Source organism: Protopterus annectens, chromosome 15.part0 (genome assembly GCF_019279795.1).
Source record: "Protopterus annectens isolate FY-2018-M chromosome 15.part0, PAN1.0, whole genome shotgun sequence".
Taxonomy (NCBI): Eukaryota; Metazoa; Chordata; order Ceratodontiformes; family Protopteridae; genus Protopterus; species Protopterus annectens.
The window spans coordinates 648407864-648432863 of NC_056749.1; the positions used below are offsets into that span (position 1 = coordinate 648407864).

Below are 25000 nucleotides of genomic sequence, written 5' to 3' on the forward strand. Positions count from 1 at the left end.
GACTTACGGTTGGGGGAATGGATTGGGAAGGGTATTTTATCTGATGAAGGGCACAGCCCAAAAGCGCTCATCGTTTTGTTGAAAACTTCATGCTGAATTTTTATTGTTTTATCATTTTATAATAAACGGTGATACTCAGTTGTGGTCATTGCTGCTCACTTCTTTTTGTTTATGCACTTATGTACCTTATTATAAGATTGTACTGATGAATGGTCATTCCCTACATTGCTAGATTCCTTCAAAAAAATCTGAAGCAGTCTACAAACCTTGAATGTATGGTCTGTTTGACAGAGACTTACATGGGTAAGCTAATAAGGGCTCTACATGTGCTGCAGAAGGCTGAGTGTACTATTCCCATACAGGCAGTTATATTGCTGACAATACGGTGAAGCAGAAGGGAGTGTTGCACTCCATAGTGTGTCAGCTTTCAGATTAGTAGTTAAACTGATGATCTATCTACTTAAGCTGGTGGTAGCCCAAGTGCTTGCAAAAGATCCTACAGCACCTTTCAAAAAGATTAGGGGTCTTTTTATATTTACAAAAAGGACTCTTAAGAAAATATTTACATATTTATAAATATTCATAAATGTACAAATATATAGATATACAAATCTGTTTACACATATTCATAATTTCCTTTACAACTCTGTTTACACATATTCATAATTTCCTTTACAATCATGTTAAATTTTTATCCCTATTAGACCCCCACTCCTTTTTCCATAACCACCATCTGATTTTACTTAATATTGTTGCATTTACCAGTAAACATAAGTTAATTTATTCTTTCATTCCATCTAACCCATACAACATGAAATAACTTATCTAATCTTTTATTCATATAATATCCATATTTAATCATATACATGTTTATTTTATCCACTTCCTTTATAACAAATCTTCTTTACATTGTTTTCCTGATAACTTTTTTACTCTTTTACATTTCAAAATACACATGTTCTGTCTGTAGTTTCTTCTTCTTGACAATGTAAACATAGTCTATCACTTTTCTTTTATATGGTGTGTTTCTTTTTACTGGCAGTTTATCTATTAACAGTCTCCACAAAAAATCTTGACATTCTACTTTTTGATTATACCATTTGCCTCTTATTTGTAAAGTTTTATATTTTGTCATCTGCTAGATTTTCCCATGGTTTTACATACTAATGTTAAATCATTACATTCTTATGCCATACTTTTCTATCTTTTTCTATATCATAACATTTTATTTTCCACAAAAATATTTTTTCTTTGTAACATTTTATTGCTTCATTTATATACTTTTTCTCATTTACTCTTTTTACCATACCCCCAAATTTATCATACTTATATTCACAGTCTTGCTACTAATATCTCATCTTTTTCATTTAGCCACTTTAACACTTTCTACAAATTTAACGAAGCAGCATATACCACTGGATTAATTAACCCTAAACTGTCTTATTCTTTATTTACATACAAACACCTCTTTTTACTGGGTTTAATCTAAACCCCATGTAAATGAAAAATGTATCTGCAATAATTATTTTTCAAATACTGTTGGCAATGTAAATGCACTTGCTAAGCATGCGGTTTTCCACCAGTACTGAATTTAACAAATAAGCTTTTTTTTCTGAATGATAATTTATATGTTCTCCAGAAAAGGCAGGTCTGTTTTATTACTTCCTATTGAATTCTACTTATATCTTTATTTCAAAATTATAATTATATACCTAACAGAAATTTCATGCATTGTAAAATATGTACCCCCTATCTTTACTACATCATATAAACCTTTACTTTTTTCTGCACTTAAAGCTATTATGTCACATTTGGATGCTCATTTGTGCAAATCATTGCTTCTTTTATCCAAATTTTGTTTTTGCAATTATTATAATGTCATCTGCATATGAAATTCTTAACCAGTCAGGTGTTTTATATCCCACCTCCTTCAGTTTGTAATTTACTTCACATACTATCACATTCATGACCAATACAAAGAGTATACAACTCATTGGACGTCCCTGTCTTCCGTCACTGTCTTACATCTTCATATGTATCTACCGGCTTAGCTATCCATTTACAAGTATTTTTACTTTATTATTACTATACTCTGATATAAATAATTTCCAGACATTCTCACTTAAATTATATTCTTTCATTATTACCCATAAGATTTCATGTCCTTTTGTGTCAAATGCCTTATTAAGGTCTTCTATCATGATTTTTGCTTCATCTTTTTTATTCATAGTATCATCAACAATTTCTCTAACAACCATTAATAATTCTTGGCAGCCCTTCCGCTTTATACTATATATACTATCTTCCATAATATTTTCCATTTTAGTTTTAAATCCCTTTTGTATTATTTTCATACCTCTCAACCATACCAAAGTCCTCAGAATTTTCAAGTTTTGAGGCTAAAATAATGGGGTGCTATGAATTCCCGAGCGGCCCCTTCAAATCATGATTTTTTTCATTTATTTACAATTTTTGTGACAATGCTGATGTCTTCTCATATCACCAGCATATCTTGCAATGTCATCAACATGCATGGGCGTGCGTCATGACACTGTGCCTGACCCCAGACCTAACTGCCTGTAAGAGAGAACGGCTTGTTCTCGCTCATGTTGCAGAACTCATTTGGATATATTTTATGTTCTGCTAGAACTGTAAGTCAGAGACCCTGGCAGACCAACCTGCACTGAAGTTTAGATGTAGCACTCCTGCCACTCAAGAGATGAGGATCACCCCCGTTGATCTTCGAAAGAAGCACCTGGGTATGAGCTCATCAGGTTGGCACTGGTGGAATGGGCAAGCTGAAAATGGTCAATGTAGTGGCTGCACAGGGCTGTTTTTTCCTTCTGCTGACAGGTAAGCAACTTAAAATTAGCTGGGACCGTACCAGTCTGATAGTTCTCAGGTTTGAATCCAGCCAAGAGGTCAAGACTAAAAAGAAGAGTCGTTTTGCTATCTTTTGCTAAAGAGTATACTGCTAAGATTATTGTAAATTTATTTTTTTGTGTGGTGAAGTGTCCTTCCTGAATGTCCACATCTTGAGAATTAAAGTTTTTTGTGCTTCGTGGTGGCTAGTTGCTTGGTAAACAAGACTGTATATGGGAAGGTATTGAAAAATTGTAATAGGCTGGTATTGGTGTAGTGTATTAAAAAGTAAAGTGGCTGTGGACCAGTAGGAAATGGGATATCACAACGACTCTGACTTCAGCCAGAGTAGTGGCTAGATCTCATATTACAGCCAAACATTTATTTGTTTATTGCAAATTTGTTAGCACATTCTATAAAAATCACATCAGTACAAAGGCAGTAGTCTCCCCATGGTTGAAAATGGTACTGATGTTGTGGAGTGCCCCTTTGGTTACATCTTTACCTTGCAGTTTAAATTAAAAAAAATCATTTTCAGGCTTAATTAATTTCATGACTTTGTTTTGCATTTAGTAAGAAAATATAAAGCTGCACAGAAGAACTCTGTCAAAACTTTGATTCAGATTTATTCAATTTAACTTTGTGGTTCAGTTTGTGTGGCTCATTTGCGTTGAAGAAGTGCATTACCTGGTGCTATAAGGACTGATGTATAAACAGTTTGCCAGCTGACACCAGCTTTATGTTACCAGTATTGTGACTGCAAAAAAGCTGAGGTATCCTTGCTTAGCTGAAAGTATCTCATCTCTTGTGTATTACCCTACCTTACCTCTCAACTCTTGTGCTATGAAATAATGTATTTTGGCAAGAAATATCTGATTTGGAGCATTTGAAAAACTGCTTACACCAATATATTTGAGAACTTGGATATTCTAGACATGTATTTTCTGAGGGATATGAAGTCTGAAGTTCAAATGTTTGCCATTATTTATTATTATTTAGTGACCTCAATCTAAATGTTGGTATCTCACGATTCCATCAGAGTGGGCGGGGTCACATGACTGTGCATGCAAATTTTATGGTAATTAGCATCTCGGTTTTTGGCCAGTTGTACCTACTCTTTATGAGCCTTTGTCCAGATTTTTGATGTTTCCAGGTTGAGAGATATGATTATTTTCATAAGGGTCTTATAACCATTATTATATATATTTAATACTATTGGTCTCCAGTTTTTTTTAATCACCTTCTGTCTTCCCTCTTCCATATGAATTTAAGTACTCTACTACATAATTCCGTATACATAAAACCTCAATTTAACCATTTGTTCAAAATCTTTAAGAAATATTTTTTGCCAATCCCTTAATTTTTTATACATTCCATGCCCTGTTCCATCCTGTCCAACAGCCAAATCTATATGCACCTGTCATAATACTTTATCTAGTTCATTCAAAGAAATCTCATTTTCTAACTCTTCATTCACTTTTTCTGTTAACTCTTTACTTTCCATGTTTTTACTACCCTTTTTTTTTAAACATTTCTTTTATAGATTGCACTAGACTATTCACAATCTTTTCCTGAGTTCTTTGTATTTCTGTTTGTACATTTTTTTTATTTCTCTCATTACACTACCATCTTACTTTGCAAAATCTTAAGTAACTCAGTACTGATACTCTTTCCTTGTAAAAATATCTTTACTTACACAAGACATCTTGTATTTTTTCTTGATTTCATTCATATAATTTGTTTGCAAAAATACTTTTTATCATGCTGTAAATCATCTAACACATTGTTATATGTTCTTTTATATTTTTCTTTCTGTACTTTTCTCACTTAATATTAAACAAATGATATTGTTCCTTAAATATCATCCATCATTCAGACCAATTTTTATAAAATGTTCTCATAGTAATATGACTTTCCATAACTTTATCATATCTCTTTCCTTCTTAATTCCATGCTTTCTTGTTTATCCTTTTTATTCCTTTGCTTATTTTTTAATATATTCCTTGTTTTCCTTTATCTCTAGTCATGTTGCAAGATGATCAGAAAATCCTGATTCCACTAGATCCTTTTCTGCTATAACCAAACCATCTGATACTAAAAAGTAATCTGTTTCAGTTTTATGCGTACCCCTTTTTAAAGTACATGGATTTTTGTCTCAAAGTTTTAACTTGCCACATCTTACTTCTAACATTTTTCTTATATAATTTCCTTTCTTTTTATGGTTGGCTGTTAAATCACAATTAATGTCTCCTGTTGTTATAATATTCGTATTTATCACTACATAGTCTAAAATCTGATGAAATGAGCTGTTCCTTTCTTTCCAATTACTATAAGCATGTAATTTTATAATTCTGTATACTTGTTCTTTTTACTTTATATCTGCAATAGTCAATCTTCCTGTTTTTGGTAAAAGTTGCAGCTAATATTTTTACTGTATTTCTGTACAATATGGCTATTCCAGTGCACCTCTTATTTCCCATATTCCAGATCCTTTCCTCCCCATAGTTTCTCTATATGTAATTTTTCTTCATTTGTTAAAAATCTTGGTGTCTTGTAATATAATTACATCTGTATAACATGTATTACACCACTCCAAAATCCCTATTTTTCTTACTATGCTTTAATGTTATTCACGTTTATTGAAAGTAGTGTAAAATTTTCATTTTCCTTTGATTCATCGTTTTATAAGTTCACAGCTAATTTCTAGACCAGCTTTCTTAATTAGCCATTCTAAGTCTAGCCAGTTTCCCTCCCAAAGGCCATAATCAAACACTGTACCTTGTGCCTGTGAGTCAGGCACTTTAACCATTATAACAATCCTCAGTCATTAACTTTTTTCTTTTGTACTTATCCCTTTAAATTTTCTTTTTCTTCTTTTCCTCTTTTACCAACAGAATTATTTTTTTTCCTTTAATGCCTCCAAATTTGTCTTCATCACTTATTTCAGAATCTTATTCTATGTCCTCTTTATTTTTTTCTCATCTATGTTTTCCTCTTTTTCTACTATGCCTAAAATTTCTTCTGTTTGTTCATTTTCGTCTCTTTATTATTTCCTTACTGCTATTTTTGTTTTTGTAATCCATTCATAAATGTCCAGTATTGTTACATTATGACATTTCAATCCACATTTTACATCATGTCCCATTTCCCCATAAATATAAAATTTTTCCTTGTCACAGTTACTTTTCAAATGTTCTTTTTCAGATAAAAAATGTTTTGGGTTGTTCACATTTGTCATCCTTTTTCTTTCTATTTTTCATACAATATTACAATCCCAGCCACTTGTCCAGTACGTCTTTACATAAAGTTTTCAAAGTGTCTCCTTCTCCTCTGTTCGAAATTGCACCTGAATGTTCTTTTTTTGTTTCCCTGTTAAATGCTTTTATTGCATGGAAATTCCATGGATTACAGTCATTTTTTTCATATTCTTCAAGAAAATTTCCATTGAAAAAACAGTCTCCAATATAATGCCATAAGATCTCTCTTTGTTACTAAGAATAAATGCTCTAACCACATGTGCTTTTACACCCAAAGGAATTACTAAATTGTCCACACGTCATACCTCATTTCTTGGTCTTCTTTACTTTGAATCCTTGCCACATACTTTCATTTTTTATTTTCTTCTATCTTCTTTTTGGCTACTCCACTTTTGCCATCTTTTACTTTCTTTGCATGTTTTTTTTTTCCATCTCACCACTCTTCTTCAGGATTGTCTCTGCATCCTTCTTTTCTATTTTCTCCATAATGTCCCCCAGGGAAACATCTCCTTCATTTTCTGTTTCACTCTGCACCACCATTTCTTTAAATAAGTCATCCTGCAACCCCCTGACTGGAGGGCTGTAATTATACATCCATCATTTGCTGACTCATCTCCATCAAACAGATTTCTTTGAAAATTTTCGTCAGAATCCTGCATACATTTTCTGGTCTTGATGTGTGGTTTCTCCTCCATTTCTTTTATCATTCCATCATCTGCTTCTCCCTTGATCTGCCTCCCTGTTTCTCCATAGGTTCATAGGTTGGTACTAGGCTATCAACCCCAGGGCCTATACAAGCCTAGCCATAATTCCCTGGCTATTTCTTCCCACATTATTTACTTTCCTGGACCGCTGTCTAGCAGGGCAACTGACATGATCCCTGGGGTGAATTTCCTTTCTCCCATCCAATCGTCAAGGTTCCTCTTAAAGAGGTCCAAAGAGGCACTCTGCTTGACATGTATGGGCAATCTGTTCCAGAGTCTGAGGAGTCTCTGGGTCAGGAACCTATCCTTCCAGCATGTCTTGTTTATTGTGAAGACAAGGTTTAGATCCCTGGAGCGTGTAGCTCTGAGGGATTGGGATTTCTTTAAGTATAGCATGTCCAACAGCTCTGGGTTTGACATGGCCTTGTATGTTAAGCAGAGATCGCCTCTGAGTAGACGATATGCGACAGAGTATAGCTGGAGTTTTTTAAGGCGGTCAGCGTAGGGCATCTGCTTTAGGCCTGTGATTCTTTTAGTGAGGTATTTCTGAGGCCTTTCCAGTTGTTGCAGATGTCTTGAGAGGTACATACCAAATGGGGCGTTGTATTCTATAATGGGTCTACTGAGGGATGAGTACAGTGGGACAATGACCTCCTTTTTTCTGGATGAAAAGCCCTTCGTGATGAGGTGTGCCACATAGAAGGATTTCCTGACTGTTGTGGCGATGTGGTTATCGAAGGTGAGACCACTGTCCACCTGTGTCCCTAAGTCTCTTATCACACTTTTGGTGTTTAGTGTGCTGCCACCTATGTGGTAATTCACAGGTACATGTTTTTTCCCAAAGGGGATAACAATACATTTCTTGGCATTGAGCTTGAGCCCATGGCTCTGGCACCAAGTATCTGTTTCTGTAAGGCCCTTTTGTAGAGTATCCACATAATTTGGGGATTCAATAATGGCTCCCAGTTTGCAGTCATCTGCAAACTTTGTTAGCCAGAGTCCCTTAGTGTTGGCCTGTACTTCAGAGAAGTAGATACCAAACAAGAGTGGCCCCAGGACTGAACCCTGAGGTACTCCACTTGTCACTTGTCTGGAGCTGGATTTGGAGTCGGCTACTTTTACAGTGTGGGTTCTATCAGTAAGCCATTTAGCAACCCATTGGGTGACACAGGGATTAATACCCAACTTAGTAAGTTTATCTATGATTCCAGAGTGGGGGATGGTGTCAAAGGCCTTGGCAAGGTCTAGATAGGCTGTGTGGACCACCTTACCCTTGTCCATGGCTCTGGAGACTGATTCAAAGAAGTCAATCAGGTTCAGGAGACAAGATCGGCCCTTCACAAACCCAAACTGGGTGGGGTCCAGTGTTTGAAGGTTGCCAATGTCTTTGTTTATAAGTTCCATGATAATATGCTCCATGGCCTTGCAGATAAGGCTTGTCAGACTGATGGGACGGTAGTTTCCGGGATCCAAGGTGGATCCCCCCTTATGGATTGGGATAACTGTAGCTCTGCGCCACTCAGTGGGCACGAAACCTGAGGTGAAGCTATGATTAAACATGACACTTAGGTGAGGTGCCAGTTCATATTGTAGTTCATGTAGTACACAGCCCGGGATGTCATCTGGTGCCATGGATGCTGTATTCTTGGCTTTAGAGAGTGCGTTTTGTACCTGTGTGGCCGTTATTACTGGAATTTGGCAATCTTCCGGTATTGAGATGATTCTGTGCCTGGAACAGCAACAGGAAGTGGTCCTCCAAAATGGGTTCCACTGGCAACAATGACAAGTAGGGGTGGTTCCCTGATGCCCTGGTCTAATTTCCCCATATTAGTATAAATATCACCTTAAGTCTCCCCTGAAAAGAAGCCACAAGCCTAGTGGGAGTAACCTGGTCAACATAGGATAAATAAAATAAATAATGGAAAAAGTGACAAAGTTGCTTTGTCTGTGATCTTTGGAAATGCCCCACAGCTGCTCTTTCTTGATTTTAGGGGATACTTTAATCAGTTCTTGCACTTACAGATTCTATAATGACTTAATTTATTTCTTTCATATATATTGGGCTGATGCTTTCCTTACTCAGTTGAGGGGCATTGGAGTGATAATTATAAATGTACAGGAGGAGATGAGGTAGCTGGTGATGTTGGCTTATTTGGTTACATTAGGTACAATGTTTATTTTATTTATTTAACATTTGTTTACAGGGAAAGTCTGACTTGGAATGAGCCAGTTTTCAACAGAGGCTCTGGGAGAAATGCCCCAGATGCATGTCTTTGTAATGTGGGAGGAAACCAGAGCACCTTGATTAAACCCACACGAATGCAGGGAGGTCATGCAGACTCCGCACAGAAGGCACCCCAGCCGAGAATTGAACCAGTGAACCTCTTGATTTGAGGTGACAACACAAACCATAATAACACTGCCTGCCTCTAATTATTCAAATGCTTCCACAAGTTTGAGAGGAGAGTAGCATTTCTACTTTTAGCACCACCATGCATTGATTTTTCTCAAACTACTTCTATCAAATCCACTACTCCAGCTGTTGTTCTCTGGGGTGGATGTTTTCAGTTTGTGGGTAAGTATTCTCCAGCAACTTTCCCTGTAAACGTGCTTTGCAGTTTAGTTAGCATTTACTGGGTGTGTATTGCCTTGAAATGCAAACGTTCACTACATTACATCATGCTTGCAGACCTTTGCTGCCAAAGGTTAAACGTTTGCATTCTTCATCTGCATTTTTACTCTATTATCTGTGTGCGAGAGAGGGTAAAATTATTCCTTCCAAGTAAAAGTTGCTTACAGGAGGGTATTTTTGATTTGAATTTCCAAGGCTATGTAGTCTCTATAGTAATGTCTTATTTTTCTTTGCAGAATCTATTTTAGTATTCAGTTATCTCACGGGAAATCTCATTAAATTATTTTTTAAAATGGCTTAAACATCTGTGCTTACTGGTATTTCCTAATGCCAGAATTGTGTAACTACCTAGTGTGAGTTTAAATATACTGCATCATTGTCATGCATCTTAGCTGCCAATACTAAGGATACTTAATCCTTTGACTTATTTTACAGTCATAGTTTCTTTAGCCTCAAAGCTTTCTATGCAGCCATATTTACTGCAGTAATTGTTCTTGCATGCTGACAAAGGTTGTCACAACTATACACTCCAGTATAACCTATAGCTAAGACTGTATCCCTTTTAGTGCCTTTGTTCCATTTGTTTTAGTTTCATTTCTACTATATTAAACTCGAACAGAAATTATCTAAGGACATTGACCCTGCCAGTAAATGCTCACTGGTCTCACTTAGATTCTGTCACTTATTTGATTTTTTTCTGTCGGTTAAAATTTTAAGGCCTTCTAAATCAATGAGTAAAAACAAGCTCTACTCTGTAAGCAGAAGTCTCACTGAAAGTGTAGAGCCATCCTGAAACTGTGAGGCGACTATTTGCCATATACTTGCTTAAATACTAAATGGGCACATATGTACTGTTATTAGCTTATGCTGTGTGGAATTTTGAGTTTCTGGAAGTAAAGTTACACTGCATAACTGTTTTGTTGTGAGTACTTTAGTTATGTGATTACATTAAATTAATGCTTTTTATTTGCTTTTTGAGCTGCATATCATGTTGAACAATGTTTGAATATGCCTTCAATCTGCAGAGATTTATATTAGTTTAGCTGAGGGGTGGCTGAGGAGCTCACCATATCTTGGGTAGTACAGCATGCCACAGATGAGAATTTGCCATTGTGCTATACTGAATAAAGTGGTAATATATGTTATGTTTCTTTTTTTATTTTTCTTTATGTGCTCTATATGGTATGAGCTGACTATAGGGATTTTGATGGCTCATAATCTGACCTACCTATACTATGCCTTTCTCAACCATATTGTTCTCCTGTATTACAGGGCTGTAGTTCAGATAGAAGAATCTCATTTTCAGGGTTATATAGTTCTGTCAAGGAACTGTCATATCACCTGCTTAAAGTCGCTTCTCTGCTTACACTGCCACAGTTAACGTATGCCATGTACTTTATGGCTAGACTATTGGGCTGAGAAATGGCACTTCTGTCTTTAAAGTTTACCATTTAATTGTTTTTCTGTAGCATTAAATATGGAGAGATATTAGTGTTTTATGGGCCATGTCCCTATACTGGTGTGGAATATGGTAGTGAAACAGGTTTGATAATGGTCAGTGTTTTCAAAAGGGAAGGTAGGGGGTTTTGTGCTATGGCTGAGAACTATAGAACTGTCTCATTGAATACTGAGGGTGTGTTATTCACTAATAAGTACACTAGGCTACGTAGAGAGTTACCTGGATTAGTAACCAACTAATCCAGAGTTAACACCTTCCGACTAGAGAATTACTGTTTTTACACACTCGCATTACCTTGTTCTTGCACACTCATTTTTCAGATGGGGGAGTTTCTGAAGTTGGTTCCCCTTGGGGGGCTGTATGTAGATGGGGCCAGCTGTTATGTCCCTTGGGAAGGTGACTTGGAGTGTCATCTTTTTTGAATCTCTTAATTTAGTATGAAATATAGCAAGCAGGTTAATAGAGGAAGGAAGGTTTACAACATTGTCAAGTACTGTTCATGTGATCATGTCACACTAGCGTCTGTGTTGCTATCACCCATTTGGTGGGTTTGCTTATTGTTTATGTCACCAGCTCCATGGTGAAGAAGGAAAAAGCTCTGACTGACCATGGACCAAATGACCTGGGTTGGATTAGTGGTCTGAGCAGTAGAGCAGCTAATGAAGTGTTCTGGAGAGAAATGATGATGCAATGCATGCTTGCCTCTGCCAGAGGGATGGCTGAGGATGCACATGTACAGCGTGCAGCCTACAGGTCAGACTTTCTAGTATAAGCCAGAGACTCTGCACAAGAGCACTTGCTTTGATGGACTGCCGAAGGTTTACACAGTCATGAAAGAGAATGACATGTCCTTGCTATAACCCATTGCACATCATACCCTAGTGCATGTCACTGGGTGTGCACAGTGGAAGCCAGCTAATGATTAAGTAAACCCCCCTGACTCCATCAGTAGCATGGGAACACCACAACCAGCACTCATGCCTCATGCACAGGGAGGCATAACATCATAGGGTCATAGATGATTACTAGGCTAATGACCTCAAGGTGCCTTTATAAGCATAACCATGCTGTAAGTTCAACACCTTTACCACTATATAAACCCTCATGAATGAATGAGCCTCAGAGCTTTCACCTCTGAAAGGAATAAACAGGTGCATTGAGCAAATGGAGACTTTATGATCACCAGGGAATTAGGACTTCAAAATAAAAAACGTGTGTGTGTGTGTGTGTGTGTGTGTGTGTGTGTGTGTGTGTGTGTGTGTGTATTTGTTTACTTGATCGCATTTGGTCAATATATGCAGGTGGTTGACAGATGTACTAGTTCGACAATCCTCGGGTACAGGAATATTCCCTCACCCCCATATCTCAGAGTTAGCATATTTAATTAGCAGAGGGCATGGGATGTGCAGCAACCCACATGAGGGGTGCAAGGGGGGTTGCCTCCCTGCAAAAAAAGATGTTATTTGTTTTTTTGAAAATAGCATTTGCCAAGGTTCTTTTCTGATAGATTCGAGGTAACATGTCAACATTTTAGACAGAAAAAATATTCTTTACCAACGTTGATTAAGACAATAGTATTTATTCATATTATTCTGACTGCTGACGTCATCTTGTTTCTGTTCCTAGGTACTCATCCACATCTCTTGGAATGGGTAGGTGCTGGACAGGCCTGATAAAGGGTTTACACTAGCAGATGAGTTTTAGGTTAGGTCCCCTAGACCAAGCTTGTTTTACTGATGCAACATAGCAGGCATCTACCAGATTAGGGTAGTATTTCCTTTGTGATGTGTATGCAGATAATGTTTCATAGATATGTCTTCATCCTCAGTATCCAGTCATAGACTTTTGTAGCTATGGCTTTTCCATGAGCTGATCTCTTTGGAGGTTGAATTTGCCCCATCTGAAGGAGTTTGTGCATAGGGTTTTAGGGATAATTCTTTTCATGGCTTTGAATACAAGACTTGCCAGATTTCTGGGTCTGTAGATAACATCAGAGCCTCAACATGGTCAAATGGGGCCCTAGGGAGGGTGATGTATCAGCCCCCCCACAGCAGACCCCTGCCCCACCCATGCAGCCATTCCAGTGTCCCATTACTTGGCTGTTTCTCTCCAGTTACTATAAACACTGTTCAAACCTGTCAGTGTGTTTACTGTTTTCTTCTGCAATGATTACTGACATTTGGATTTAATCTAAAAGTTTTATTTCAAATTTTATAGTGCAAGCACTGCCAGCCATTTGTTCAACAAACAATATATTCTCACAATAAAAACAGACTTGGCACGAACAGTAAACTTTTCTGCCCTTGAAAATCACATTCATTGAAATGGCATTGGAATCCACATTCAAAGAAAATGCATCTGGTCATTTGCAGTTTGGGTTTACCTTTGGGCTGTTTTCAAACCATAAGCCCCTTGCACACATTTTTAGGACCATGCATACATACATGTGTTTTTTGATTCGCCATCCTGATTGTTAAATTGTATTCAGTTCTATTTCTTGTAGAAATACACCAGTACTTCTTAGAATGTCTTTTAAATTTAGTTTTGAACATTTTTCCAATAAACAATGAAACAGTACGTAATAACTGATGAGAAAACTACCCATTTCAGAGTATTTCAACCGTAAAAGGCCACTCAGACTTCTGTCATTACAGTCTAGCAGTATTAGTCAATATGCACAGTCTCTGCAAAAGTAAAAGTTATATGAATAATTCTAAATTAAAGAAATCTGTAACTAATGAAGAGGTTGCTACTGGCAAACAGCTTTACATTTTAGTGTTTCATCTACAAATTCAGTGCCTGCTGCCCTTGAAAAATTAATTACCTACGTTGCATTAAAAAAGCAAAAGGTTGGTAATCTGGTAATATTGCAATAGGTAATCACTGGAAAACTGGCAATGCGTTCATAGTTACTAGTCATCTCATCAAACACCACCATCAAAAACAAAAAGTGCCCCACACTATCAGCAATCCATCCAGATGGTATGATAGTATAACCCACACCTTCTGCACAAAGGCAAGTATGCTACCTGTTGTGCTACTAACACTAGCACTGCTTTCAAATTTTACAGCACAAACACTGACTGCCATTTGATAAACAAAGCAGTTGCACTTTGGAAACAGACTTTGCATGAGCAGCTGTAAATTTCTCTTTCCTTGAAACTCGAAATTCCTTAAAAATACACTGAAATTCACAGTTCCTTGAAAAAGCACTGAAACTCACAGTTCCTTTAGCAGTATGGTAGATGGTGTAGAGGATTCAATCTTGTCTCCCCTGTAACTAAGTTACAGGGTTTGAGGCTGTGTAAGTTAACTGGTTAGCTTGCCATCCTTAATGAGGGCATTTTACACACACACGCCTTTAAACTGAAATGGCTGCAAGTAAAATTCTGCATGTTTCTCTCAAGCGGAACACAGAACATGTTTACATTGTATCTGCATTAGTGCATGCATCGTACTACAGACACACAATGGATGGCAAGTGCATGTGTCTTCTTAAAGGTGAAGATGCTAAAGAAATGTTTACATATCTTTTTATTAAGTCATAAGTATGCTGAAGCTCACTGGCCAGTGGTCACCCACCCCTAGCCATCGGGCCGTAGGTAACTGCCTAGGTCGCCTAGTGCTGGATCCAGCTCTGGTTACTGGGATTTGTGGATGGCCTACCATTGTGCAGAGGGGATGACAGTTGCACTCCTCCATTCACTTGGCCCAATGGAGACTATAGTTAAATAGTGATTCTAGTTGTCATGATAGATTGTGTTTCATGCTCTTTCCTCTGTTTCATTGCGCAAAAATGACACAAGAGGAGTTTACAACTGATTACCTTGGGTGCTGTAAGAATATAGACTTCAGTCAAGACTGTCTAAACTAAACTTTTTGCCACCAGAAGCAAAAGAGAAGCACTAGCCCCAAGCTGCTTCCTCAGAAATAGTATTAACCCAAATGTTTTGAAGTTCAGTACACTTGCTGTTGTCTTCTCCTAGTAAGATACCTTGGGTAGAACCCCCAGCAGTTGTACACAACAGAAAGCCAAGTCCACCAAGGCTCTAAAGAGGTTCTCAATAAAACTGCAACCAGACCACTTAGTGAAGCCCCATATGTATTAGCCAATCAGAAGCCATTAGAAAACAGTGCCCATCTGTTCCTTCTCTCACCAGGAGCAAAGCCGTAGTGCTACACCCAAGCTGGCTCCTAAGAAGCAGTTTTCAGGCTTTCCAGTCATTAGAAGTTTCTAGGAATGTTAGGAAGTAATGCCCCACCATTCCTTCTCGCATCAGGAGCAGAACAGAAACAATAATCCCAAATTGATGCCTGAGAAGCAGTTCTGATGCCCAACAGTGATTGCCTAACTAGTTAAAAATGTTAAAAGTAAGATAAAAAAAGGATTGATACCCTGGAATTTGCAGTGTGTACTGAGCGAGTGAGATGATATGCAACAGAAGATAACTTGAGCTTTAAAATTCAAAGGGCAGGGCCTATTTACACGATGTCTCAGTGCTCAGCAAAATGTATAGATGACATGATACCGGTATGAGTGCCCAAAGAAAGGATTTATGGTAGGGGGAGCAGCTTAAAAGCCAACAAGTTTAAAAGCACAGTAGAAATGAGGAGGGTAAGTGGCAAAAATCAAATGCCCTCAAACAAGAGGACAGCACTTCAGTTAAATAACGATGCAGTTAAATACTTGCAGCTAAATATTAAATCCTATTTTATAGCTCCTTCCCCTAACTAGCTGAATTGGATTCATTTTCATTCAGTGAATGGAAAAGGAATTTTTTCTTACTGACCCTAATAAAGAAATTTTAACACTCTAAAAATAAAAAAAAACTAATATAAACTTTTAAATAAAACAAACTGTAATATAAGAACAAAAATAATAAAAAAAGACAATAGTGGAAACGTCTAAAACCTTAAATAAAGCCAATTGCAAATCCAATGTAGTCAGACAATAGGAGTAGTGGCATAGCACTCCAGCTAAATATTAATGCTACATACTTACAGCTAAATAATAAATCCTACTTCTCAGTTCTACCCACTAATTAGCTAGGTTGTATTCCTTTTTAGTTAGTGAATGGAAAAGGAATTATTTTCTAACTGACCCAGCCAAGAACATTTAACACACTAGAAAGATAAAAAAAAATGAAAGAAAACAAAAATTAAAATAAAACAAACTGTAACATAAGAGCAAAATAAATAAATACATACATATATACATCAATCCATCAATAAATAATGGAAATATCCAAACTTTAGACAAATGGATCCAGCCCAAAATCAAATGCGGTCAGACAATAAGAGAAGATAGACAATACTTGAGGTAGTGGGAGTAGAAACACAACACTTGAGGTAAATACTAATGTTATTAAGGTCCCTTTTAAGGAAACATTGGGTAGTCATGCAAAGGTTCTATATTGCTTTGATTATTTTGATGGAAAGAGTGCATTCATCATGATACAGTGGGCCTTTCTGCTAAGATATATTTCCATTTTTGCATTTCTTCTGTTGGGCATATAAACTCCATAAAGTTTATATTGAGAATCTAGGGCATAATTCATGATAGCGCAAGGAAACATTGGGTTAGAAGTGGTGGTCAGGGTACTAAACAGCAATATCCTATCTACCCCTCCCATCAGTTTAATAAGTTTACTGAACCTCTGTTTGTAATGAAAGATAATATTTAGGTTATCCATTTGTTTCGATGAATACAGAGTTCATTTCTGTACCAGTGGCATGTTTTTTACCCTCTCTAATGCAGCCTGATATATTAAAAGTGCTGGATTGTGTGCTTACATATGGTTCATAGGTAGGTACTAGGCTGTCGGCCCAAGGGCCGAAGTAAGCCTAGCCAACAAGGTTCCCTAGCTTATGCCACCCAAGAAAGCTATTTTTCTGTACCCCTGTCGAGCAGAGCCACAGAAGTGATCCCCGGGGTGTATTTCCTATTTCCCATCCACTCATCAAGATTTTTCTTGAAGAGTGCTAATGAGGAACTTTGGTTGAGATAGATGGGTAGCTTGTTCCAGAGTATGGGAAGTCTCTGGGACAGGACTCTATCACTCCAGCATGTCCTGTTTATTGTGGTGACAAGGTTTAGGTCCCTAGAGCATGTAGCTCAGAGGGATTGGGATTTCTTTAGGTGTAGCATGTCCAACAGTTCTGGGTTTGACATAGCTTTATATGTTAGGCAGAAATCACCTTGGAGTAGGCGATATGCTACGGAGTAAAGCTGGAGTTTTTTGAGACAGTCACTGTAGGGCATCTGTTTGAAGCCAGTAATCCTCGTTGTGAGGTACTTCTGTGGCCTTTCCAGCTGCTGCAGATGTCTTGTGAGGTACATTCCAAAGGGGGCATTGTACTCTATAAGGGATCTAATGAGTGTTGAGTAGAGGGGAACAATGACCTCTTTTTTTCCTGAATGAGAACACTTTTGTGATGAGGTGTGCCATGTAGAAGGATTTCCTGATTACTGTGGTGATGTGCTTATCAAAGGAGAGACTACTGTCCACCTGGGTCCCAAGGTCTCTTATTACACGTTCGGCATTAAGTAGATTGCCGCCTATGTGGTAGTTCGTGGGTACAGAGTTTTTACCAAAGGGGATGATAATGCACTTTTTGAGCTTGAGGCCATGGCTCTGACACCAGGCATCTGTCTCAGTGAGGCCCTTCTGTAGGATGTCCACATCATTTGGGGACTCGACTATGGCTCCTAGTTTGCAGTCATCTGCGAACTTAATTAGCCAAAGGCCTTCTGTGTTAGCCTGTACTTCAGAGAAGTAGATACCAAACAGGAGAGATCCCAGGACTAAACCCTGTGGTACTTGAAATGTGGAGAAAAATGCTAGGTTAATAGAAGCTACCATAGCTCAAATCTTCCCAGTCATTCAGCAGGACAATCATTATGAATAGACCATCTTGTCACAGAAGGTACTCAGGACTTGCTATCGGTCTCCTTCAGGTGTTGCATTCCTGCTTCAGCCACAACCTGTTGGCATAGGGACATCCCTAAATTGGTGGTGATATGGGCCATTCCTCCTTCATACTTTCCTCACTGAAGCAATATGAAACTAAAGATGGGGGGGGGGTCTCCACATCAAAACAGATGAAAAAAGACACAGAGATTACAGAATAACCATACAGTTTTGATAGGAGTGGAGAGAAAGGACAGATCTCCAACTGAATGAGAAACTGTTTAAAATCACTGGTTTGAAGTCAGATTTGGAGTCTGCAACTTTTACAGTGTGGGTTCTGTCAGTGAGCCATTTGGAAACCCATCTTGTGACGTAGGGATTTATACCTAGTTTAGTGAGTTTAGCTATAATTCCAGATTGGGGGATGGTGTTGAAAGCCTTGGCGAGGTCAAGATAGGCTGTGTGAACCACCTTACCCTCATCTACAGCTTTGGTGACTGCCTCAAAGAAGACGAGCAAGTTCAGAAGGCATGATCTGTCTTTCACAAACCCAAACTGGATGGGGTCCAGAGTTTGGAGGTTACCAATGTCTTTGTTTATGAGTTCCATGATGATACATTCCATAGCCTTACAGACCAGGCTTGTCAGGCTAATAGGACGATAGTTCCCGGGATCAGTGGTGGCTCCTCCTTTGTGGAGTGGGATAACCGTTGCTGTGCACCATTCACTGGGCACAAAGCCTGACGTGAGGCTGTGAATGAACATAGTACTTAGGTGGGGAAGCCAGTTCGTTCTGAAGTTCGTGTAAAACGCAGCCTGGGATCTTGTCCTGTCCCATGGATGTTGTGTTTTTGGCTTTAGAGAGTGCAGCTTTTACCTGCGTAGTTGTGATTACAGTGAATAAGAAACAGTTGTGTTGTTAGATTCTGAGCCCCCCCCCCCCGTGTTTCTTAGCAAAGAGATTGAAATGCATTGTTGTACAAGTAACTAATTAACCTAGGTAGTGATCTTATAGGGTTCAGTCCTTCTTAGACTCTAAAATGCTACACTGAAATGTAGTCAGCCGATTCTGCCATCTAACTGTTTCATAGAAGGCAACATGTATAGGCTATTTTTTTAAAAAATAAAGATGTTTTAAAATGGTATTTATTTGTTCACTGGATGAATTAACGGGTCCTTCCTGTATGATTTTAAGACATGAGCAAGGCTACGAGAGCAAGGGTCAGTATACGAGGTACAAGAACAGTTTAGTATAACTAGTCAATTACCATGTTTTGGGAAGATTGGAGGGAACTGGAGTACCCTGAGAAAAAAACACGCAGACAGAGAGAAGACATGCAAAACTCCAAACAGACCTGTGGCTATGACAGATGTGTGGAAGGTCTCCCACAATGACACTGCTATTGGCTTTAGAAAGGCATACAGAGTGGTTCCTCAGATGCTGTCAAGGGGTTAAAGGGAAATGTAGCAAAGTGGAGTCTCAGTTCTACCCTTAAATTTGGAAGCTGTCTTTAAAATAAAGGCTAAAGTGCCTTGTTCATGCTCAGTGAAACTGCCTCTGTTTAGTTCAGGCACATACTGTTGCCTCATTCTTATCAAATCTTATGTGTGGAGACTGAGAACCAAACCAGTGAACGGATTAATTTTTTAGTTTTAATAAGAGTGGAGATTTGACACCTTGTTAGGAATAATGAGAGTCTGCAAATGGACTCTAGAAGCTCCAACTTTGTCCAGATAAGGAAATGGGAAGGGTGGGTAGGTTTTGCCTTCCCACAGGAATAATGGGAAGACTGTCTGGAAGCTAGTGAGGTCTCTGTGGTGAAAAAATATCCTCTGGAATGTTGTTCTGGAATGTCGTTAAGAACGTTTGTCTAATCCTAGTAAGACGACAGTGGAAGACCTTAGGACATCTTGCTACTGGGTGGGTGGAACAGTACTTGCCTTTGACATTTTGGACATGTCGGTGGGTTGTCTTAAATAATGTAAGAATTGATAAGACTGTAGATTGTTGGAATAAACTGTAAATAAATGGAAGGAATGAGAATGAGACTGGGATGAAATGCCATTATCTTTTAATTACCCAGAAGTGTGCTGAACAGATGCCAGTCTCTCCTTTGTGACACATCTTCTTGTACCTTTCCGAATAAAAGTCTGCATACACAGTAGTTTGGTTAAGAATGTTATATTACATACAGTGGAGGTAGACGTCAACAATATCAGAATCAAATCTTAATGTCTGTAGCGTCTGCACTCATTATACTGTTGGTAATTTTGGTACTCAGAATGTCAAATCTTACTGTCTCTAATAACAGTGCTGATAATTATGACCATAGCATCTGCACTTATACTCCTTTCCTCCTGAATAATATAAATAATATTCTGAAATGCTGGATATTTGACCTGACTACTGTGTGTCTTGAGTGCCTGTATCACACTTATGAGAACTCCATTGCAATGACTTTCTGCATATCAGTCCAAACTAACTAACTGTGTCTGAAGTATCTCCTAATAATACCAAAACCCTGTAAATTTTACCCACCGCTTTAACCTTGGTTCCCAAGCCTCGTGCCATTTAAACAAGATCTGTTTGCACTCAATATACTGTACATACTGTTAGCACATTTTATTCTTATCAGTATTCTTGACTGAGGGTTTCGGAAACATTCCTTTCTGTTGAATGTGCATGTAAAATGAAGATGTATGTCTCCTTTAATACGGCTGCATTTCTAGGTCTATGCAAAGAGGACACTATATTTATGGCTAACAAAATACTTTTAATCTTACAATTATATTCTTCCCGGGGTGCTATCCATGATACATTTGCAGGACCACAATGATATTACCCTATTGCTTTCACTTTTTTTCACACTTAGACCCTTAACCTTTAGGGTAGTATAAGATGATGGAGGGACTTGCTTTAATGCCCTATGACCTTTGGACCTGCATATGTTCTATGAACATGGTTCTCATTATGCAAGACTGGCTGTATATCCTTTTAACATTTAGTAATGGTGAACAACATGCTGCCATGCTTGGTAGTATTGAGACAGCCTGGGAAATGGTATGGCTATATTTTGCTGGAACATGACTGCCAAGGAGTCTGGTGGTGGTAATCACATGGACTCATTGCCTTCCCTTCATTTGTGATTATAGTGGCCCTTTTCTGTTCCCCTCAGCATCATAACTTACAATACCATGCATTATGATGGTACAGGTACTGTACATTTACTTGTTGTTTTTCTTAATTGTTTTCTTCCTCTCTTATAACATTTGTTGAAAGAATGTGCAATAGAAACTTAGCACTGATAAAGGAATGTATTTGATGTTAGCTGAAACAATATTCAGTTTGTAATTAAGCGAGCATTTTAGGAAGCGATGTAATTGGACTTCATATTGTTAGTAAAAAGATTATAGAAATTGCCATAAAGAATGCTAATTAATTAAACAGGTATCAGATTTTAAACAGTTTCTCATTCAGTTGGAGATCTGTCCTTTCTCTCCACTCCTATCAAAACTGTATGGTTATTCTGTAATCTCTGTGTCTTTTTTCATCTGTTTTGATGTGGAGACCCCCCCCCCATCTTTAGTTTCATATTGCTTCAGTGAGGAAAGCATGAAGGAGGAATGGCCCATATCACCACCAATTTAGGGATGTCCCTATGTCAACAGGTTGTGGCTGAGGCAGGAATGCAACACCTGAAGGAGACCGATAGCAAGTCCTGAGTACCTTCTGTGACAAGATGGTCTATTCATAATGATTGTCCTGCTGAATGACTGGGAACATTTGAGTTATGGTAGCTTCTATTAACCTAGCATTTTTCTCCACATTTCAAGAGCTGTCACATGGGAGATAGGCAAGCACTGCAGATGAAAACAGAGTTTGCATAATTTTATATTTCTTTGGCCTATCATAAATCAAACAGTTGTAATATGCTGCAAACTGCTTACTATTTTTCTGCTTTAGCAAGATTCAGATAATCACCCTGAAGAGAAGAAAAGAAAACACGACTGATGCAAGCATGCTGTCTTGATATTTGTTGCTTACATCACAAGATCATTAGTACCATGTATTGTGTTAAAACTGAAACACACATTTTCCATAATATAACTGTTGTTTTTTTTGAGTTTGGTAGTATGTTTATTACTCTGCAGTAATCCGTGCATCCGAAGAACTGGTTTAGGTCTTCTTTTTAATTAGCTGTTCTTAAGAGACATACACAATTGCTTGCAAGGGCTTGTCTTGATGACCATTTTCTATTAAAAATGCTTTTGTAATAATATGTAACAGTTACTAATTTATGGATTAAAATTTTTACAGACAATTATGTTTACATTATTTATTTATTTTTTATCATTTTGTCAGTGCCTACATGGAGTGGAGATACAGGTGATGATTCACTTCCTGCCAACAATCCTTGCACAGCTGTTTCACATACTTGCAACAATGACAAAAGAAGAAGATGTTACTATCAACTGTCTCAGGTAAGCTAAGTCTTAATTCTTCATTTGCAATTCATTTATTTAAAAAAAAAGTCATGTTTATAACATTGTAGTTATTCAGGGTGAGAATGGTTGCATATGTCCTAATATGGTGGATGGTGCCTGGTTGTGGATGAAGTGTGGATATTTCATCTATATTATTTCAGTGTTTGGACACTGACCATTTTATATTTTATTACTGATATAAAAATTTTTTGCTGAATTGTTGGGCTATTTACATCTTGTAAAAAGTAGAATCTCTTCACACCAACCTTATAGGAGTGCTTTGGTGTTTGGAGTTTTTTTTTTCTGTGTTACCTGTGATTGGTTATTTCAGTCCTGTTTCGTTCATGATTAATTTTCAATTTGTAAATATCCTGTATTTACAAGTGCCACTGACTGAGCTTTGATGGCTTGCCTTCTGAAGATATGTGGTAGTATTTTAAGAGTTGTACTTGTCACTGCCTTAAAATGTGTTTCCAAGACTGCTGTGAGATCTTTTGTTTTTTGTAGGACTTGTTTGCCATCGTGTTACCACCAAAGCATTTTTGGACATTGTTTTGTGAAACTGGTTTAGTTCTGGACATTTATGCTATGCCTTTCCAGTTGTCAGCATTTGAAAGTCGTTTTACATCAGTTATTGTTTGGATTTCCTAGGATGCTTTGTTGTTATGTTCCAGGTTTTTGGAAGGTTCATTGTTAATACTGCATGCTTTGTTTGCTTTCTCTGGAACTTGCTTGATATGTGTTTCTGCCTTATGTTGGTCTTATTAACTCATTGCATCCGAGTGACACCTCCGGGTGCATCTGCAGTTAACTCCTACTGACGCTTCTAGGCGTCAAATATTGGTGGTTCATATTTGCATAATTCAAAACCATGCTATGTACAAGGTTTTAAAAGATTTCAACATAAAGCTTCCACATGGCAAACTGAACTGCATTAATGTTTGACCTCTGTCTAGTGCAGATAAAGAGATATTAACTGTTGTTGTTATGATATTCATTTATAGAGATATAATTTTCATGTTTTTCTAAATATCTCAACAATCAAGTAACACAGACAGAATTACTTAGTCTCTTATGAATGCACTCAGCTAGATGACAGTATGTGTATAACTTGAGTGGTTGCTCAGATATTGTAAGTTCTTTACAAAATATTGCAAATATAATAGTTACTGTGTTTACTGTGACTTATAAAATTCTAAGACCTAGAACCTAAATAATATTACCTCTATAAAATAGTTTGTGCTGAAGGGTTTGCCTTTTATACTTCTTTCATAACCCCCATGGTTCCAAAGATATGAACATTTGTTTGAAATGTGAGGACATAAATGATTCCGTCAAAAGGCTTATGCTCCGCCCTTTGAAAATTACAGTGCAAACTTCCTGAGCTCCGTAGGAGTGAATGAATCTAATTTTTTTTTTTTTTTTTTTTTTTTTTTTTTTTTTACTGAGTCTTACATTGTGAATAAATTGTGTCATAATTATTTTGTTCATTGTAATGTTAATACCACTTCACTTTGAATTATGTCTTGAGTACTTAGAAAGAAGGCAAAGTAATAAATGTAAAGCTGAAATATATAAAGAACCAAATAAAAAAGAAGTCTTACTTTTTGTTGAAGCTAAGAAATTAACATAGTTCCAAATTTAGACATGTACTCTGTATATACTCAGTGATGGATGTTCATTGACCTGATAAGATTGTTCGCATGGTCATCATTTTACTAATCTGGATTGTTCATTACCCAGTTTTTTTTTCTTTCTGCTGACCCATTTTTATATTAATGCAATGTCAGCATCTTCCTTTTCAATTGTTAGTCTGCCAGGACTGTAAAAGATTATTGCTGCAAACTGACTTACTGCTTGTACAAATGCTATAGGTATGGGATCTTTTCTATGTGCAAAAGGCCTTTTCTAGCACAATATGAAGGATAAAACGGTATATTCAGAACATAAACCAAAAACAATACAAGAAATGATGCTGAAAGTTTTCAGCAGTAAATCGCAGTCAGTAACACAGCTATGTTACTGACTGTGATTTACTGGTGAAAGCTTTCAGCTTGCTGTGTAAAATTTCCGGGTAAGCATCGTTTCTGTGTGGTTGTTATTCTTAGCTTTTGGCACACAGATTTGGCTTTCTGGATTTTTTTGGTTACATTCAAAACATCTTTGTTATGACATAAGCAATGCAATGTTACAAACTTACAGTATAATGTAATAGCAGGTTCTGAACCTCTTTTTAATGTGGTTAGAAAGCTTGAAATCTTGGTTGGGTTGTCAGGCTTGACTATGAATGAAACACTAGTAATAGTCACTCATTTGTGCATTCACTAACGTGTGAATAAATGTCATTTTCCCTTGAAGTGGAATTACCAGTTTACCAGGTATTCCCCTTTCTCCATTAAGGCTTGTCCTTGGAGTTGCTATATGTAAGTAGGGGTGCAGCTTGCTCCTCTTTACAAACACTTGTTTGTATGTGTTTGTGTGCCAGAATGTTGTTTACATCCCAGCACTTGTACTCATTTGTGATTACACTTGTGTGCGCAAATAACAAAGAGTTAGGAATAAGCCAAATGAGTCTTGTTGGGAAGCCAAGCTTGGACGAAGAGCCCAAGCTTATTTGTCTCCAGTCTTATCAATTTGGCATTTAAATTTTGAAAGTCAGCGAGAAACTTGTAAAGAGTAAGACAGGCTAT

The 25000-nt window shown here is 37.5% G+C and overlaps 1 protein-coding gene across 1 annotated transcript in view; it reads left to right on the forward strand.

Annotated features, from left to right (window-relative positions):
* The window catches only part of DOCK11 (dedicator of cytokinesis 11), a 1858863-nt gene that overhangs the window by 668836 nt on the left and 1165027 nt on the right, over window positions 1–25000 (forward strand). The window contains exon 24 of the mRNA XM_044057487.1: window positions 22189–22307. Within this exon, the coding sequence (XP_043913422.1) occupies window positions 22189–22307 (119 nt within the window). The remainder of the gene's footprint in view (window positions 1–22188; window positions 22308–25000) is intronic.